Source organism: Sardina pilchardus, chromosome 19 (genome assembly GCF_963854185.1).
Source record: "Sardina pilchardus chromosome 19, fSarPil1.1, whole genome shotgun sequence".
NCBI classification, from domain to species: domain Eukaryota; kingdom Metazoa; phylum Chordata; class Actinopteri; order Clupeiformes; family Clupeidae; genus Sardina; species Sardina pilchardus.
In genome coordinates, this window is record NC_085012.1 from 4159348 (window position 1) to 4174347 (window position 15000).

Here is a 15000-nt window from a genome sequence, read left to right on the forward strand (position 1 = left end):
GTGTGTGTGTGAGAGACAGAGTGTGTGTGTGTGAGAGAGAGAGAGTGTGTGTGTGACTGTGTGTGAGAGTGAGTGTGTGTGTGTGTGTGTGTGTATAACAAGAGTGAAAAGAGTCTGTTTAAAAGGGTCATTAAAGGCTTGGCCTCACTCAATAATACAGCGCCTCTTTAGGAGGGAGGTAAACCCATAACAGCTCACCATTAGGGCCTCGTGGATGATGTAGGCAATTATGGCCTCCTCCATCCGGTCACCACGCTTGAGCAGGCCTTTGGCCAAATCGGTCACGGAGCCGCCATTGCAGAGCTGGAGGGAGACAAAAGAGGCACGATGAATAGGAACAGGAGCGAGGGGGTGGTGTTGGGGGTGGGGGTGGGGGTGGAGCGGTGGAGAGAGAGAGAGAGAGAGAGAGAGGGTGGGGGGGCTCCTCATGCCAAGATACATCTGGCAAATTCACACAGACAATCTGAGACAAAAGGCACTAGTAGCAGGCAGCCATTTTTTTTCCTCCCTGCAGATCTTGACTGAAGCTCCCCTATTGTTGAGTCAGGGGAAACGTCTTTTGTTTCAAAATGATGACTCAAAGGGATTCTTCAGAGCCACGCAGATGCAGCGATGGATGTCCCCGCATTCGATTCAATCCCTGGATGTGGAAAACCTTATCTTTTCACACAGTCATCATCGGTGGGGTTACACACACACACACACACACACAAAAACATCCCCCAGGGGAAAATTAAAATTCTCATAAGACGGATTTGCTCAGCTTTGATGTGACTTAAACTCTGACATAATTAATGATGTGCAAGTCTCTAACCCCCAATAAAAAAACATCCCTTGGTGCTATTTCTGTAAATCTCAGGATTAGCTGACAAGACGGATGGATATGCTCTCCTATCTAAGTTTCATTTCCTTATTCGGACTCTATAGGACTCTATTTAGACCACCCTGTTATAAACTAAAGTTCTCCACCAGCACCATCACAAACAACATCATCATCATCGACAACAACAACAACAACAACATACACACAAACACACAGATGGTGTAAGGAATGTATGATGAAGGCAGTGTACAGTATGTCTGTGTATGTGCTGATTGCTGTGTGTGCTTCTGCAGCAAAGGGGGCAGTGTGTTTGTCCCTCTCATCATGGCTGCAGGGTGGAGAGCATCTTTCTGAGGTGAAGCGTGCCTCTTTTGTCCTCTGCAAAGCCCTCTCCAAATTACACTAAATTGTCTTGCGTGTTGCCTTGGTAACAACTACACCCCCTTATTTTGTGTCTGAATCAATCTGACCCCACAAAGAAGACGAACTGAACTGCAGACGAAACTGCGCAATGAGCAGCAGAAAGACCAAAGGTACGATCTGGGAGTTCAAAGAAAGTGCTACTTTCAGTGTAAACAAATTTTTCCCCCATCCCATTTCTTTCACTGAGAGAGTAATAAAATGGCGAATGAATTTGTCTTTTCACAAACACATAGCTATGCCGAAAAGGAATCACATTCACATTTTGTGAATAAATAGTTTGGTATTTCTGCACTTGACATATGCCTGCATGTTCCCTTCAGTATCAAACACGAAGGGAACACTAACACAGTGAGTAATTGTGGACATTACTGAGTCTTGAGTGTTTTAGGGGGAACCTCTCCATTTGCTTAGTTGTGCGCTACCCTGTGGTGGAGAACTGTGGAGGAGTCAGAGATGTCTGAGAGAGAGCACATAGTATAATGGAGACTGGCAGATGTAGCACTTTGACAATTGGTCTCCTGTCGAGATCTTCCCAAACAAATTGCACAATGCATTTTGCCAAAGAATACAAAAAGTAAACACAACATTAAAAAAAAACACACATACACAAAAACAAAATCTCATCAGCCATCCTTGACAAAGTGTTCATTAAACCTAACATGGTGTAGTACAAGGTGATTTGGGAAATTAAGGTAGCATAGCATTGAGAACATAAACGTGAGTTGAGGGGTAGGGGTAGGGGTAGGGGTGGGCTTCCCTTGTCAAGTATTCGCAAAGACGCCCGGCCCCCACTCCTGGGAGTTGATTAGTATTCTGCCTAGAGGGTCGTGTGTGTGCCACTGTAAGAGTTGTTTCTGCCTCCCCCCCGCATTGCCCCTGTCTGGGCCGTTTACAGACGTTAATTGAGCTAACCACGGGGAGCAGCAAATTGCCTGTTCCACTTACAGCTGACACGGCACCCTCACAGAGAGCTTCGCTAGCACACGACCGGGACGCTTCCTCGCTCTCCTGAAGGGGAGTCGGAGTTTGAAGGTGTTTGGGTAATTTGGTTTTCTAATTTCTTTTCTTTGCGATCTGGTATTAATACGGTATGCCAATGAAAGATAATTCACCTCATCGGCGTTTAATTAGTCTTATATAACGATTGCGTTTAATTAGTCTTATATAACGACTGCGTGCACTAAGTGAGGAGTGAGCAAGCTGGAGGTTTAGAGGAAGATTTGGCGTAATAGCATAAACACATCTGGGGGGAGAGGATCAGTGTGACAGGCTTCATCAGTGTGTCACACTAAATGTGCCAGTACTCACTGCCAACTGCAGAGGAGCACACAGCAGACAAACAAGCTACAACCTGACCAGAGAAACAAACACATATGCTCACACACACACACACACAGAGAGACACACACACATACTGTACAAAACGGTCATGCAGAGTGATAGATCTGCAAATGTGTCCCTCTGGTCCAGGCCCCAGGTCAAAAGGGCCCCAGCCCACGCATTCTAGAACCCAGCCCAGTGCCCACGCATTCTAGAACCCAGCCCACGCATTCTAGAACCCAGCCCACACATTCTAGAACCCAGCTCAAGCATTCTAGTCCAGAAACTCAGCCCACGCATTAGAGTACAAGAACCCAGCCCATGAATTCTGTATTTTTATTTTTTATTCCTTTTATGTTATTGTTGACTGTTGTACTTGAGTGTACAAAGTTAACCCAGGTGAATTCCCTGTTTGCTTACGCAAACCTGGCCAATAAAGCTGAATTCTGATTCTGATTCTGATTCTGATTCTAGGAACACAGCCCATGAATTCGAGCCCAGGAACCCAGCCCATGAATTCTAGTCCAGGAACACAGCCCATGAATTCTAGTTCAGGAACACAGCCCATGAATTCTAGTTCAGAAACCCAGCCCATGAATTTGAGGAAGAATGAGGTGGCATTTGCCGGCACCGCTCACATCACTCTCCAGATCAGCTGTCATCATTAAGTCACGGTGCTGACAGGAGGAGAAAAACGAGTGAGGGAGAGAGAGAAGGAGACAGACAGAGAGAAAGAGAGAAAGAGAGAAAGAGAGAGAGAGCCAGAAAAGAAAGAAAGAAAGAGAAAGAGAGAGAGAGAGAGGACTCAGAGAGAGTGACGGCCCAGGTAGCTCAGCATCAGTCACAGTCAGACTCAAGGCTCTTAAACACAGAGGAGGAGAGCATCAGACATCAGCAGCATTAATGAAAGCCAGGCCAGTGTGCTCAAGTGCTGCTGGACACGTGGGCCAGCGCCTGCAAATGTGGTGCCGTCATGGCAAAACACACACTTATCACCCTCACCAAAGCACACACACTCATCACCCTCACCAAAGCACACACTCATCACCCTCACCACAGCACACACACTCATCACCCTCACCAAAGCACACACACTCATCACCCTCACCAAAGCACACACACTCATCACCCTCACCAAAGCACACACACTTATCACCCTCACCAAAGCACACACACTCCCCCCCCCCCCTCACCCATCTCCATTATCATCCCTGAACACTGACACTGCTGTACTGCATCAAAAATAAATAAATGTGAATTTGACTGCGTTTATTGACTGCGTTTATTAGTGCTGTATAACTGATTATTAGTGTCGTATACAGTAAGTGTAACTCCCTCAGCTCTACAGGAGTGCTGCTGCTACAGTAAGCTGAACTCACGCTGAACTTCTCTCACACTGATCCTTACTGCAGGCCAGCCTGCTAGTGGTCAGCAGGGGGAAGTGAGCCTGACCGGTGCACTGTGTGTGTGTGTGTGTGTGTGTGTGTGTGTGTGTGTGTGTGTGTGTGAGAGTGTGTGTGTGTGTGTGTGCATGTGTGTTTGCGTGTGTGTGCGCACAAGTGTGTATATGTGTGTGTGTGTGTGTGTGTGTGTGTGTGTGTGTGTGTGTGTGTATCTCTGTGGCGCGTGAACCTTGGCAGCAGGTCCATCTCTGCAGCGTGCTCGTCAGTGATGCGCGAGTGCCAGGCGTGAGCCCCAGCTGTCTCTGCCCGCTCTCCCGATGCCCGATGCTTTGGCGCAGTGCTTCAGCCGGTGCCAGCCAGAGATTTGGTGGCAATTTCAGCGAGGCTTCTGACATCATCGGAGGCGGTTTGGGTTTGTCTCTACTTCTCTGCTGTAGCTCAACTCCAGCTGAAGCATCACGAGGCAGGAAATAGGACTTTGAGAGTGTATGTGTATGCATGTCTGTTTGTTTTGTGTGTGTGTGTGTGTGTGTGTGTGTGTGTGTGTGTGTGTGTGTGTGTGTGTGTGTGTGTTAGTGTCCACTAACACAGGGTCTAAAAAAAGTGCTGAGAGAGCAGGAGAACATGCCCCTTGTTATATTGTTATATTGTTATATTATATATTCGGAGTTGATCACAGTGACTAACCAATTCAAATGTGCTCGTTGGACTTATACTGTTCCTGCTCACATGCCGGCAAAGCATGTGTATGTTCCTCTGTGCCTGCTGTGCACGTGTGCTACAGTATACGCACACACAAATGGCAGTCCCCCCTCACTTCCTCTCCCTCTGGTGGGCTGCGATGGGCTTATTTCCAGACATTCACGCTCATCAGCCCCGATTAGCTCTGGGAGACGTGGCGTGCAGTTAATGTCAGCCCACGACGTGGCATCAACATAATTCCATCCATACAGTACAGTCAGAGGAGACTCAACACTAATGCTTTACACTGCTGCTATTTTCTCCCTCTCTCTTTCATTCCCTCTCCCCCCTCATAATCTATCAGTCCATGTACTGTATGTTTCTCTCTCTCTCTCTCTCTCTTTCAATCTTCTTTTCCTTTATCAGTTTCTTTCTCTTCATCCCCCTCCCTCACTTTCTCCCTCTTTCTCCCACCCACTCCCCCCCCCAACCCACTCCCCCCCCCCCCCCCCCTTTCACAGCGTTTGCCTCACGGGCTCTCAAAGCTCCATTTGCTAGCAGGAGAATCACTCAGTCGTCCGCAGTCACGACTCGCAGGACTACTGCTGGGATCCATCTGCGACGACAAGCCTTCAGCGAGGCTTCTGTGAGCCACAGCTTCAAAAAGGAGGCGACCAAACGCCAATAAGATCGCTCACTGACACCGACATCAAGGTCAGCTCCCAAATTACCTCCGAGAGGGCGCCCACTTCCGGAGAAACTGAATGCTCCTTTGCACTGATGATTCTAATTGGCTGTGAACATGGTGTTCCTCTGCCCAGAAGTCCCGAGTCCTGAAGATCAAAGCGCATCAGATCACAGAGACCCAGAGATAAAGGGCCACTTCGTCAGAGATGCTCCAGCAACCTTCTCTGGCTTGCTCTCTGACGCCTGCGCTCTTTTTTTATGACACACATACATTTGCATAGTTTATTGGACAGGTGCAGTACAGGTGCGTGCTGTCACTGAGTGGTACCAAAAACAAAATGGATGCATTCTCCATCCGCTCTGTGCTGTCTTTGGTTTGGGTAACATGGGGCGGAGGTCTATGGAGGAGGATGGATATTACTTGGCTTTTGTAGTTGATACTGTGCTCTCTGCCCAAATCTTGTTCATCTTATTCAGTGTTTGTGTTTGTGTTTGTGCGGTCTTTTGCAAGTTGTGTTTGTGCGTGCTGCTGCCTTTGAGTGACAACACGTGTACCAACATCTGATGGTGTTCGTGTGTATGTGTTTGTGTGTTTGTGTGTGTGTGTGTGTGTGTGTGTCTGTTTGTGTGTGTGTGTGTGCGTGCTGCTGCCTTTGAGTGACAACACGTGTACCAATATCTGATGGTGTTCGTGTGTATGTGTTTGTTTGCATGTGTGTGTGTGTGTGAGAGAGAGAGAGAGTCTGTGCCTGTCTGGTTGTGTGTTACACAGGCTCCTTAGAGAGAGCAGCTCCCTTTGTCTGGGTGACCTTATCATTTACACCCCGATGGTGTGGGGAGGGGTCGGATTTCCTCAGACATTTAATGAAAAGCCTCGACAAACAATGGCATTTTAAACCTCATTGTCAATTAATGATCGCACAACTGAGACGGCCCGGCCTCAGAAGCACACAAAAGACATGCGAGTGCAGGAGACACATGCCAACAAACATGAGCTACAGCAGACAGGGTCAGACAACGCTCAACGTCTGAGAGTCTAGTCTAATAGTAGCTATATCTACAATGTGATATCACTAGATAGATAGATAGATAGATACTTTATTGATCCCCAAGGGGGAAATTCAAGAACTAAAGATCTAGATGCCCGGCTTATTGAAACCCAAAATGAAGAATATTGCAGTACAACCTTTTATTACTTCATATACAGTTCTTGTAGATAATTAACAAATCAATAATTGAATTAAGAATTAAGAATAGCTCAACTATGGCCCCAGCAGTGGCGCAACTGGCTGGGGCACCTGCACCGTACGCCGGCGACCCGGATTCGATTCCCGCCCCTTTCCGGATCCCACCCCTACTCTCTATTCCATTCACTTCCTGTCGATTCTCCACTGTATCTATCATTAAAGTCATAAAAAGCCCAAAAAATATACATAAAAAAAATAAAATAAAATAAAATAAAAACAGAGCAGGTTTTCAGAAGTTCCCCTGTGTGGGGCTGATTTGATCCCCTTTGGCGTGCGATGCAGACCGGTCGGTAAACAGGGAATTGATTTGCACAAAGTGGCACACAATCCCAATTAATCTGCCGAGTCCATTGTCGGAGTTGACAAAGCAAAACTGTGACCTGATGCAATAGATTGAGGGGAGTGATTTCAGCGGCTCATTGCTCAAACACTAAAAACAAAAGCAGCCTCTGCTGAATGAAGGTGTCAGGTCATAGCGCAATCAAGAGGTGATATTTCATACAGCCAGCTCAATAATACATGGCCTCACAGTTCTATTGAATGAATGGACCTAACCAAAGGGGACACGTGGCTGGACACACACACACAACACATCTTCAATATAATAAAGATCTCTGATCTGACTTTACAACTGCACATAGAACATGCAGAAAATACAGTACAATCCATTCAGTCTCTCAGACCACTTTTTAAGGCAATATTATGCTAACATTTAATGCATAATTAAGATCATAAAACTTGACATAAACATTTTATCAGCATACAGCTAAAGCTGACTAATGGTATGCCCATGACACACATAATGTAACTGTGTACTCGTGTTCCCCATATACTAGCCAAGTTTTCCTCTTAGCAGATGAAAAATTAGCAAAAGCTTGCTGCAAAAAACCCCGTAAAAACAAACACACAACATTTTTCACCCCTAAGAAGGCAGAAAAGCATAGCCTTTAAAAACAGTATCTATGATATGCTGCCAAATTAATTACCACAACTAATGAGGCATGCATGCAGACAAAAAAGCCATTAGTTTTTATAATAGACCAATAGCGCAATAAAAAAAAAGTTACTCTAGAAAAATACACAAGCTTGAGCTGGAGCGGGACCAGCATGCTCATTTGTTAGATGCACAAGAATTAGACTGAAACCCACTTCCTGTGAACCCACTTAAAGTGGGGCCCAAAGTGGGGGCCCAAAGTGGAGCTGGCCCTTCTAGCTAAAGCAGGAGCTGTCGCTTGTGAGCCGTAATTGGGCTCTTTCATGGCCTCTAGTTGAGGACGGGAGGTACGGACGGTACGGACGCGGAGACAAGAGAGCCACTAAAAGGCCAGAGTGCTGAGGAGGAGACAGATGAAAGCCTCTTCCCTGCAGCCCTCCCTCCTCACAGACCCGTCATTAGACACAGCAGCACAAAAGGAGGGGAGAGGGGGCAGCCTGGACCTGATGAGGTGTGTGTGTGTGTGTGTGTGTGTGTGTGTGTGTGTGTGTGTGTGTGTGTGTGTGCGCGCATGCTTGCGTGGGTGTGTGGGCACAATTTGCGCGAGTCCTCTTGGTAATCAGAGGTCGAGCGCCTAGCAGGACGCCTTCTTCTGATCTTCCTTCTTTTTGAAAAATCAAGTATATAGAACACAAAGAGGAGGAAGAAGAAAGGAACTCCAAATTACAGTTCAGAGAATGATGAACAGTAACCATGGCAATCTTCCTCTCTCCCTCTGTCCTTCTACACCCACCACACACACACACACACACACACACACACACACACACACACACACACACACACACCACCACCCCTTGGCACTCTCCACGAACGTAAACTGTTCCCTGAAAAGCCCTGAGGTGGCAGCGGCGCTGGGGAGGAGGAGTGGTGGTGGTGGTGGAGGTGGTGGTGGTGGTGGTGGTGGAGGTGGTGGTGGTGGTGGTGGTGGTGGTGAAGGTGGTGTGTATGGCAGAGACTGCTGGAGAGGAGGAGTGGTGGTGGTGGAGGTGGAGGTGGTGGTGGTGGTGGTGGTGAAGGTGGTGTGTATGGCAGAGACTGCTGGAAAGGTGGTGCTGGTGGTGGCGGTGGAGGAGGTGGTGGTGGAGGTGGTGGTGGAGGTGGTGGTGAAGTTGGTGTGTATGGCAGAGACTGCTGGAGAGGAGGAGTGGTGGTGGTGGAGGTGGTGGTGGTGGTGGTGGTGGAGGTGGTGTGTATGGCAGAGGCGCTGGGGTGCTGGTGGTGGTGCTGGTGGTGCTGGTGGTGCTGGTGGGGGGGGGGGGGGGGTGGAAGGGTGGTGGTGTTTATGGCAGAGACTGCTGGGGAGGTGGAGTGGTGGTGTGGTGGAGGTGGAGGAGGTGGAGGTAGAGTAGGAGGGGTGGTGGTGTTTATGGCAGAGGCTACTGGGGAGGTGGTTGTGGTGGAGGGGTGGAGGAGGTGGTGGTGGTGGAGAGGAGATGGTGTTTATGGCAGAGGCTGCTGCTCCTCCAGCTCAGGGATTAGCTCCGCATTTGGATCGCTGAGTGGGGACTTTTGCATGGGGAGCGGCGGGGTGGATGCATGAGTCTGTGTGTGTGTGTGTGTGTGTGTGTGTGTGTGTGTGTGTGTGTGTGTGTGTGTGTGTGTGTGTGTGTGTGTGTGTGTGTGTGTGTGTGTGTGTGTGTGTGTGTATGTGTGTGTGTGTGTGTGTGTGTGTGCGTGTGTGTGGGTAGGAGAGTTTTGCAAACACAAATAAGAAACAGCGAGGGGAACGTGTCGTGCATAAAGACTCGGCTGTGTGAGCTCTCCCACACACTCATGGAAATCACTTAGAGAGAGCGAGAGGGAGAGAGAGAGTGCCTTCACACCGGGGGTTAGTGTGGGCCCTGAGAACAGAGAGGGGATCTGGAGAGTGTTCTGACTCATTTATGGCATAAACATATACGCTATGAATAAAAAAATAGCGTCAGCCAAATGTAATGTAATAAAATACAGTCTTCATTGCATGCATCCACTGTGCATCCAACAGTGAGAACAGTTCTCCCAAAACACTGACCCACGACCTCTTCCGCCTGACCAAGAGAAACCTGGGGTGCGTTCAAATTCAAACAGTGGCCAACGTTCGTGCTGAACGTGTTTTCTTTAAACAGCTACATTTGAAAGATTTGGTGTTTACATTGTATTCCAATGATTTGCCTTCATCAAACTTATGTATCAAACGTTAACGAAAACATAAAACTGTCTGCTAACATTCGCCTACTGTATGTTTGAGAATTTGAATGTGCCTTTGGACTCACCTAACAATAGCTTACTGATGCTGACCAACAACCAGGCCACGTATGGAACAGACAGAACCTTTCCCTTGTCCCCTAGTACCACAAAAAGAACTCCATTTCCCATAATCCAACTCACCCATGCTAGTGCTAGTCAGCTCAGAACACTCTGGGTTTGAGTCAGGAGTAGGAGGAAGCCTTCTCAGTTACACTCTCACACAGGTCAGTGTTGCACACGTTAGTGTCACTGACCACACAGACACGTAAAAACACCACCGCCTGTGCTGTCATGACTCTCTTACACACACACACTCACACACAAAGAGATGCATGGAAAATAATCAACGACCACAGGTGACACCTGAGTCTCAGGCTTGCCCTCCATCTCGTCCTGACCCACCCGTGACAGTGACGGGCAACCGTGACAGGGACGGCCGTTCTGTTTACACCTTAATCAGATCTTTCGCCCGGCCTGTTCCTCACTTATTTAAGAGGTCGCCGCTACAGAACAAGCCAAGAAAACCTGTTTCCACCACTCTTCCCCCAACGCACACACACACTTCTCTGACACCGCCACTCTTCCCCCAACACACACACTCCTCTGACACCGCCACTCTTCCCCCGACACACACACTTCTCTGACACCGCCACTCTTCCCCCAACACACACAACACACACACTTCTCTGACACCGCCACTCTTCCCCCAACACACACAACACACACACTTCTCTGACACCGCCACTCTTCCCCCAACACACACACCCACACACTTCTCTGACACCGCCACTCTTCCCCCAACACACACACCCACACACTTCTCTGACACCGCCACTCTTCCCCCAACACACACACCCACACACTTCTCTGACACCGCCACTCTTCCCCCAACACACACACCCACACACTTCTCTGACACCGCCACTCTTCCCCCAACACACACACCCACACACTTCTCTGACACCGCCACTCTTCCCCCAACACACACACCCACACACTTCTCTGACACCGCCACTCTTCCCCCAACACACACACCCACACACTTCTCTGACACCTCCACTCTTCCCCCAACACACACACCCACACACTTCTCTGACACCGCCACTCTTCCCCAACACACACACCCACACACTTCTCTGACACCGCCACTCTTCCCCCAACACACACACCCACACACTTCTCTGACACCGCCACTCTTCCCCCAACACACACACCCACACACTTCTCTGACACCGCCACTCTTCCCCCAACACACACACCCACACACTTCTCTGACACCGCCACTCTTCCCCCAACACACACACCCACACACTTCTCTGACACCGCCACTCTTCCCCCAACACACACACCCACACACTTCTCTGACACCGCCACTCTTCCCCCAACACACACACCCACACACTTCTCTGACACCGCCACTCTTCCCCCAACACACACACCCACACACTTCTCTGACACCGCCACTCTTCCCCCAACACACACACCCACACACTTCTCTGACACCGCCACTCTTCCCCCAACACACACACCCACACACTTCTCTGACACCGCCACTCTTCCCCCAACACACACACCCACACACTTCTCTGACACCGCCACTCTTCCCCCAACACACACACCCACACACTTCTCTGACACCGCCACTCTTCCCCCAACACACACACCCACACACTTCTCTGACACCGCCACTCTTCCCCCAACACACACACCCACACACTTCTCTGACACCGCCACTCTTCCCCCAACACACACACCCACACACTTCTCTGACACCGCCACTCTTCCCCCAACACACACACCCACACACTTCTCTGACACCGCCACTCTTCCCCCAACACACACACCCACACACTTCTCTGACACCGCCACTCTTCCCCCAACACACACACCCACACACTTCTCTGACACCGCCACTCTTCCCCCAACACACACACCCACACACTTCTCTGACACCGCCACTCTTCCCCCAACACACACACCCACACACTTCTCTGACACCGCCACTCTTCCCCCAACACACACACCCACACACTTCTCTGACACCGCCACTCTTCCCCCAACACACACACCCACACACTTCTCTGACACCGCCACTCTTCCCCCAACACACACACCCACACACTTCTCTGACACCGCCACTCTTCCCCCAACACACACACCCACACACTTCTCTGACACCGCCACTCTTCCCCCAACACACACACCCACACACTTCTCTGACACCGCCACTCTTCCCCCAACACACACACCCACACACTTCTCTGACACCGCCACTCTTCCCCCAACACACACACCCACACACTTCTCTGACACCGCCACTCTTCCCCCAACACACACACCCACACACTTCTCTGACACCGCCACTCTTCCCCCAACACACACACCCACACACTTCTCTGACACCGCCACTCTTCCCCCAACACACACACCCACACACTTCTCTGACACCGCCACTCTTCCCCCAACACACACACACACACACTTCTCTGACACCGCCTGACCTCCGGCGGGCTGCTGTCAAGCACCTGACATTTCAGAGGTCTGGCCAGGGCGGAGGCTGTGGCTCTGAGGCAGCGCTGCCGTCCAACACACACACACACACACACACACACACACACACACACACACACACACACACACACACACACACACACACACACACACACACACACACACACACACACACACACACACACACAGACACACACACACACACACACACACACACACACACACACACACACACACACACACACACACACGCACACACACACACACAGGGCCGAGTGAAGGAACGAGGCTGTGCTTCTGGGGCAACGCTGTCGTCTCTAACCATGTGTGAAAGAAAGACTAAGAGCGCTGCCCTTGAACTTTACGGAAAAATACCACCGCTTTAAATGCAAAGTGTGTCCTGCGCTTTTTGGGTTTGTCGTTGATGGAAAAGAAATGTTGAGATTGAGAGAGGCAAATAATAATAAAAAAATCACAAGCGTTGCTTTTTGCTATATTTGATGTGAGGAATAAAAGTTGTGTGAAGAAATAGAATTGAACTGTATTGACTCTGTTGGAGCAACTTGTGCTTTCCATTTACTAAACAGGAACTAATCTGTATGAACTACAGTACAGTGCAGCCCAAGTGCTGATTACACATTACTCATACCCATATCACAAGGCCAAACATATCTGAGGCTCATTCATTCTAATCAAGCTAATACAAATCAAAGTGAATTTACTTTTCTAAATAACATTCAACAAACTAGGGCTGTTTGGTCTACACTGTTGACTGATACACTGTGCGCAGCTAACGGCCCACTGCACTATGAGAAGACTATCGAGGGATACCGATGTGAAAGCTTACAGCTTAGCTAAAGCCCTACTAAGCTAGAAGTTTTTAATGTCACACAACATTCATTATTCTATCCCTGCAAACACCAGCTAATCGACCCAAACCACTCAGCCCCCACAGAGGCTGGCAGACGCCACTATGACACCTGACCCAGGACTGGTCCTCTACTGACGGGCCAGATCTTATCAAGCACGCAGAGGTGTGTGTCTAGAAGGGGATATGGAGATAGCCCCGACAAACAAATCCGCATTTTGCCTCACCCAGCAGGCAGCGAGTTACTGGGTTCAATCCCCCTGCTGCTCCCTCATCTCCAGCACAGGGGGTGTGGACCCACCGTGGTGGCTAAGACAGTTATATAACACACACACACACACACACACACACACACACACACACACACACACACATACACACACAGGTACGCAAGCACACACACACACACACACACACACACACACACACACCCGGCTGGTCGAATAGACTAAAAGAGGGATTATAGGTGTGTGGAGTGAGTTAAAGTCTCAGTATGTGTGCACCAGCAAAGAGACTGATTCGACCTTATTTGCTAGTCACGCACATTGATACTTAGCCTCAATCCAATTGCCTCATTTCATTCAATCAGATATCAAAGTATCTGCAACCTGCATCCAGTGTAGGGCTGAACGATTTGGGGCAAATATCTTATTGCAAAATCTAAAACAGATGTCAGTAGACAGATGTGTTAAATTAACATTGCAGTAGGTCAAAACCAGGAAACCAGCAAGACGGCTAAAGAATAAAACAAACAAACAAAAAAGGTTTGCTTACCTCCAGAGCAAGCCAGAGCTGGTCTCCGTTCTTGACATCCTTCTTGTAGAACATCCCAAAGAACTTGACAACGTTGGCATGATCAGAGAGAGCCTTGAGGATGTTGTACTCGGCTTCAATCTCCTCGTCAATATCCTGCAAACAGCAAGCCAACAGGCAGAGGAAAGGGTTTCTCCTTAGTTCAGACAGACTCTAGACTTGTTGATGGCAAGCAAAGTTTAACTTATTCTAGGCTGTTGCTGAGCACAAGGAAATCAGACAAGAGAGGAAGGAGGACATACACCCAACTTGTGTGCTCAACAAAAAAGTATAAAAACAACCATAGGGTCTATTCATGGTCGTCAACTTTTTTTGGAGTTCAAACTTTTAATTGAGAGCAAAATTATGTTACAGTAATTGGTGGTCTTTTGAGTAAGGACATTTCTTGCATTATCACTCTGAATGTGTTTAGTGAAAGCTAAGGTGGCAAAAATAAACACTATTTTATAGCACTGACAATGCTCAAAATATAATTACACTTATGTGGTAGTGTGGTGAGGATCCCGACAGACAAACCGAAGAATTGTTCACTTTGAAAGCATCCAGAGACGTTATAACAAGACCTGTATCTGAAGTAAGCAAATTGCCCGGCTTTGCGACTCGGTAGTGTCAAATCAGCAGGTGCGTTCGATCTTGCAGCACTGCACAGATCTGTCTGAATCTCACAATACAAATATGCCTTACGTTTTGCCAGAGCCACACAACACTAAGAAGTTGAACGCGTTCACTGATTTGAGATTACTGGAACACAAATCCAGACAATTTGCTTCCTTCAGACACAAGTCTTTCATCAGCTGGTGTCTGTGGGCAAGTGGCAGTAAGTGTCTGTGTACTTGACACGGAGGCCTTCAGTCATACATCTCCCTAATGAGATTCTGTAGGACACTTCATGTAACGCACTAGACAATGAGTAACCATTTAGGCATCTTTAAACAGAAGAGAAACTTGGTACACACGTGCAGTTTCTTATCATATAAACCGTAACAAAAACAAACAGAGCT

The 15000-nt window shown here is 48.6% G+C and overlaps 1 protein-coding gene across 1 annotated transcript in view; it reads right to left on the bottom strand.

Moving 5' to 3' along the window:
• myo3a (myosin IIIA) overlaps window positions 1-15000 on the bottom strand; it is a 74823-nt gene that overhangs the window by 57836 nt on the left and 1987 nt on the right. Inside the window, exons 2-3 of the mRNA XM_062521879.1 lie at window positions 13961-14095; window positions 199-303 (exon numbers count right to left, since the gene is read on the bottom strand). Of these exons, the coding sequence (XP_062377863.1) occupies window positions 199-303; window positions 13961-14095 (240 nt within the window). The remainder of the gene's footprint in view (window positions 1-198; window positions 304-13960; window positions 14096-15000) is intronic.